The 5,504-nt window shown below is 49.7% G+C and overlaps 1 protein-coding gene across 3 annotated transcripts in view; it reads left to right on the plus strand.

Annotated features, from left to right (window-relative positions):
- Positions 1-1,804: 1,804 nt before the first annotated feature.
- Positions 1,805-5,504, plus strand: part of Unk (unkempt family zinc finger) — a 34,536-nt gene continuing 30,836 nt past the window's right edge. Inside the window, exon 1 of one of the 3 annotated variants that reach the window (XM_026780635.1) lies at positions 1,805-2,108. In XM_026780635.1, coding sequence (XP_026636436.1) covers positions 2,005-2,108 — 104 coding nt within the window. In that variant the 5' untranslated portion in view covers positions 1,805-2,004. The remainder of the gene's footprint in view (positions 2,109-5,504) is intronic. The other 2 variants (XM_005350750.2, XM_026780634.1) reach the window with 2 other exon arrangements.

A 5,504-nucleotide genomic window follows, 5' to 3' on the forward strand; every position in this document is an offset into this window, starting at 1 on the left:
TGGAACTCTCTTTGTAGACCAGGCTGGCCTCGAACTCACAGAGATCCACCTGCCTCTGCCTCCCGAGTGCTGGGATTAAAGGCGTGCGCCACCACCGCCGGGCTATTTATAGTTTTTTTTGAGACAGGGTTTCTCTGCGTTGCCCTGGCTGTCCTAGGAGCCAGGCTGACGTTGAATTCCAGAGATTCACCTGCCTCTGCTGGGATTAAAGGCCCAAATTACCACACACACATACACACACACACACCCTCTCCCCATTTCTTTTCAGAGAAGCTCTCACTATGGAGAGCGGAACTGGACTGGAACTTGCTGTACAGACCAAGCTGGCCTCAGACCCATAGAGAGCCATCTCCCCAGTGTCCCAGAGCTAGTATTAAAGGTGTCCTCAACAAGCACACCCTGCTTCTCTCTTTCAAAAGCGTTTTAAATTTTACTTAAGTATTTGTTCCCTGATGCAAGTATGGAACCTGTTTTCTTCCCCACCATGTAAGGGATCAAACTATCTCCACATGGCAGCTCACAGCAGTCTGTAACTCCAATCCCAGGGGTTCTGACACCCTCACACCAATGCACATAAAAAAATTAATGCAAAACAACAGCAAGAACAACAACAGGGGCTGGAGATTTGGCTCAGAGGTTAAGGACATTGCCTGCTCTTCCAAAGGCCCCGAGTTCAATTCCCAGAAACCACATGGTGGCTCACAACCATCTGTAATGAGATCTGGTGCCTTCTTCTGTCCTGTAGGCATACACGCAGACAGAATATTGTATACATAATAAATAAATAAAATATTTTTAAAATAGGAAAAACAACAAAAGTATATCACAAACAAAAGAAAGCGATTTTGAAGCATATTGAACAGAGAACAGGTCAGCAGGCAGCACTACACCCCCAGCGATGCACATTTTGTTGGTTGTTTGTCTGTGATGCATGTGTGAGAGGTGCGAGTGTGAACCCACGGGCCGAGTGTGAACCCACGGGCCGAGTGTGAACCCACGGGCAAGCTAGAAGGTAGCTTGGTGGGGTGGGTTCTCCCCTCCCACCTTAACAAAGGGTGCCAGGGACGAACTCAGGTTTCCAGCCTCGCAAAGAAAGCACGTTTACCCCCGGCCCATCTCCGCATTCCTGTTGTTTTGTTATTTTTGGTGTGGTTGTTAGACAGAGGGACGCTCTGGCTGACCTGTAACTAGCTTATGTAGACCAGGCTGACTTTGAACGCCTCCCGAGTGCCGGGACCAAGGCAGGTATCACCCTGCTCTTGTAAAGACTGAGTTCTCCCTTAGACCTTAATGTACTGGAAACAAGGTGTCTGGGCCAGCCACTGAGTTCAGACGGAGCCCAGGTTTCAGGGCTGGTAAATGTTAATGAGGCACAGGAACAGTATGGTGTAGTGTAACTCTTCTTTAACAAAGCTTCCTCAAACTGTCTGCCAGCCGGCTTACTTTCTCTGGTGATGTACAGGTTACTACCATCTCAGGAAGAAGTTGGCTCACAAGCTTGCTTGCTTGGAGGCAATGCTCTAGGCTGACTTTAGCAACCATGCTACCATGTACTGGTGAGGAGGCAGGTAACTACTACACTGTTGGCAGCGTGATTACACTTGAAACATTCTCGACTGGAATCGTTTAGGGCCTCCCTAACTCGCTTCTTGTACTCTGATGGTTCCAGTTTCAAGGAAGAGCTCTCCTCCCACCACACTGTAAAAACGCTGGTATTAGTTAAGAGTGGCCAGACTACAATTACCACAAGACATCGCGGGTCCTTAGCATCCGGGACACGGTCCGCAAAGATCCCTGGGTATTGTGGTCTTGTGCTTCGGCAGCGACCCTGTGCCAACGGTAAAATTTCAGCCGAAAGGAGGACCACAACTCCCAGCAACCTTTGCTGCCGTGCGGGGGGTCTTCACGTTCTCGTGGCGCGGCGCAGGCGCTGTGGGTCCTCGGCGCGGACCGCGCAGACTGAATAATAAAAGGGGAGAGGCGAAGAGGCAGGAAGACAGGACCATGTCGAAGGGCCCGGGGCCCGGCGGATCGGCAGCTTCCTCGGCGCCCCCGGCCGCTACCGCTCAGGTGCTGCAGGCACAGCCCGAGAAACCGCAGCACTACACGTACGTAGAGCCCCCCCCCGCCGCGCGCGCACGCCTGACGTCAGCGGCCAGCGTGAGTCACGCGCGCAGGGAGAGCGCGAGGCTGTCTCTCCCTCCCCCCCCCTTCTTCTTCAGCTTGGCCCAGACCGGTTCCAACCTGCTAGGGCCGGTCCCAGCTTCCTCAACTGTCACCAACCTCTGGTCTGGCCGTGGGGCGGGAAACTCGGTCCCAGCCTCCGAGTTGGGAAGGCAGGAGCTCGGTCCCGAGTACACACTTCCCAGGGTAGGCCTTGGAGGCCCGAGTGCTCCTCAGACCCTAAAACCACAGGACCAGGCTCTTGGCGAGCGAGGAGTCCACGACATGACAAGTTGAGTTGTGTAGCAGCCGGCCCTAGACCTGTCTAGAAACGACGACTCGCTTGCAGTCGTCTGTGCGCCCGAGGAGCTCCTTTGTAGCTCAGAGGCCTGTTGGTTGTCCACGAGGATCACCCACGCTTGAGTTCCCTTAAGCAGTCAGACGTGCAGACACGAAACACTCTTCGCAGGCAGTACTGTCCGTCCTGTGAGCGAGCCACCCCCGGGATGCTGTACGATTACAGGCCCCTTCAGAATCTGGCAGGAGAGGGAGCCTCAGAAAATCCCTGCCAAGCTGCATGTGTGCCAGCCTAGGTCCCTGCCTTCATTGCTGTCACGGCACAGTAGGCCTAGGTGCTGTGGGACAAAGGCCAGCGATGGGCTTCCCCTTGTAAAACGTTGGTTTCCGTTCCCAGCCGGGTCAGGAGTGCCTCTCCCTTCAGGTGCCTGGGCGGTGTAGGTATTTTCAGGATCCCAACCCACAGAGAGTTCAGAATCTGAGCGGTTGAGCAGCACTCAAGTTGAGTAAGCCAGGAAGCAACTGTTGGGATAAGAGAACTAAAGGCAGGCAGGGGGAGCTTGGCTTGACAAGGCCTTTTGGGAGATGGACCTGGGAACATCGGTTATAGGAAATGTATTGGTTTTCGAGGGACTCTATGATATTGGCTGGCTGCTAAGCTTGACTGCAGTGTGACTCAGTTGGTCCTTTCTTACTGGAGTTCTCTGCATCCTTGCGGTCGGTTTTGGTTAAGAAGTCACTGACTTACCTGGCCACACAGCAATGTGGTCTCGATTTGCAAATCTGTAAACTTAATTGGGACTTATTTTGTATTACACTTATTTATATATACATGTGTATGGGAACATGCATGCATGCGCAGGTGTGGAAGTCAAACAGTCCAAGGGCATTGGTTCTCTCCTTTCACCATGTGGTTCTGGGGTCCAACTCCGATGGCCAAGCTTGGCAGCTAGTGCCTTCCCAACTCTGCGCCATCCCACGCGTGGGGGAAGGGCTCTACCATTGAGCTGTAGTTCACACACCCACTTATTATTTCTTTAGTTACCACTTTCCTACTGCCTTAGACTCCTGAGTTAACTGGGATTACAAATCTGCCACAGGGCCTCGTTATGGAACATTTTAATGATCTTTGATTGCTTGGATCATGGTTTTCAGTACAATTACCAAACAAACTTAAATAAATCTTAGTTTCTTTTTGTGGATATGTGTGTGTGTGTTGTGCGTGCGCATGTGTGAGTGCGTGCGCAATTGGAGATCAGGTCAGATGTCCTGTGAGATAGGATCTTTATGGGCAGGAGAGATGGCTCAGTCATTAAGAGAGCACTGACTGTTCCTCTTGCATCCCTGGTTCAATTCCTAACACTCACATGGTGGCTCATAGCTGTCTGTAACTATAATCTCATGGGGATCCCATGCCTTCTTCTGGTGTGCAGACATAAAATAGATAAGACACCTGTGTGCATAAAATAAATCTTGAAAAAGAAAAGATTCTTTTACTGAACCTGAAGCTTGGCCAGGTTGGCTGCCCAGTGAGCTCCTGGGGGCCCACTTCCTCCAACCTCCCAACACTGGGGTTATGAGCATGTGTGGCCCATGCCTGGCTTTTTACATGGTGATGAAGATTCGTATTCAGGTCCTCAGTCTTGTGCAGCAGACCCTCAGCCCACGGAGCCATCTCCAAGGCCATCTTATTTATTTATTTAAGGATAAGGTCTTGCTGTGTAGCTTTGGCAAGCCTGGAACTCACTGTGTTGCTTATATTGACGACCCCCCCCCCCCAATCGGGGATCTTCCTCTACCTCATTCTCCAGCATTCTGGGATTACAGGATTTGGCTACCACAAGTAGATGCTGTCTGTTCTACTGTTGTCATTGAGATCCCTTGAAGTTACATTAGAATGGGTTCTGACAGATGAAAGGAGCGAGCACAGTGTAGTTGTCAGTGTCTGAATTACTTGTTTGCTTTCTCTGTGTAGCCTTGGCTGTTCTGGAACTCACTCTGTAGACCAGGCTGGCTTTCTTTGAGTTCACAGACATCTGCCTGCCTCTGCCTCCTGAGAGCTGGATTAAAGTTGTGTGCGGTTATGTCCAATTTAGCATCTGAGTTTTTTTTCTTTTTTTGAGACAGGGTTTCTCTGTGTAGCCCTGGCTGTCCTGGAATTCCCTCTGTAGTCCAGGCTGGCCTCTAACTCACAAAGATCCACCTGCTTCTTCCTCCTGATTACTGGGATTAAAGGGGTTCACCACTACCTCCCGGCATATCTTGAATCTTTTGAATCTTGAAGTTGTTTTTTTTTTTTTTTTTTTTTTTTTTTTTTTCGAGACAGGGTTTCTCTGTAGCTTTGGTGCCTGTCCCGGAACTAGTAGACCAGGCTGGCCTCGAACTCCCAGAGATCCGCCTGCCTCTGCCTCCCCAGTGCTGGGATTAAAGGCGTGCGCCACCACCGCCCGGCTCATATCTTGAGTTTTTAAGCAATTGTGTTTTTATGTGTCTAATTTTGTCCACATGTGTTTCTGTGCAGCAGGTGCATATCTGGTGCCCTTAAAGGCCAGAAGTGGCATCAGGTCCCCTGGAACTGGAATTTCAGATGGTTGTGAGCTGCCATGTAGGTGCTGGGAATTAAACCAAGGTTCTCTTCAAGAACATCAGTGCTTTTAGCTGCTAAGCCATCTCTCCAGTCCTAATATCTGAATTTTTGCCCTTTTTGATTTTTGACATTTGTTTTTCTATTCTTTGAAGCTTGTTGTGTAGTCTTGGAACTTGGCTCCTAAGTCATCTTTATTTATTTATTAGAACATTTACTTACTCTGTGTGTGTGTGTGTGTGTGTGTGTGTGTGTGTGTGTATGTTATAAGGACGATGTGTGGGAATTTCTTTTCTCCAGATAAGTCCCAGGAATCAGATTTGGTGACAAGTGCCTTTACCTCTGAACCATCTCACCAGCTTGAGACAGCTTTTAAATGCATAGGAATTAATGAAGTACCCAAGCTTAACTGAGAGATGGACGTTACTGGTCTTTCTATCTTTTTTTTTTTTTTTTTTTT

The sequence above is a fragment of the Microtus ochrogaster genome, chromosome 7 (assembly GCF_000317375.1).
Source record: "Microtus ochrogaster isolate Prairie Vole_2 chromosome 7, MicOch1.0, whole genome shotgun sequence".
In the NCBI taxonomy this organism is placed as follows: Eukaryota; Metazoa; Chordata; class Mammalia; order Rodentia; family Cricetidae; genus Microtus; species Microtus ochrogaster.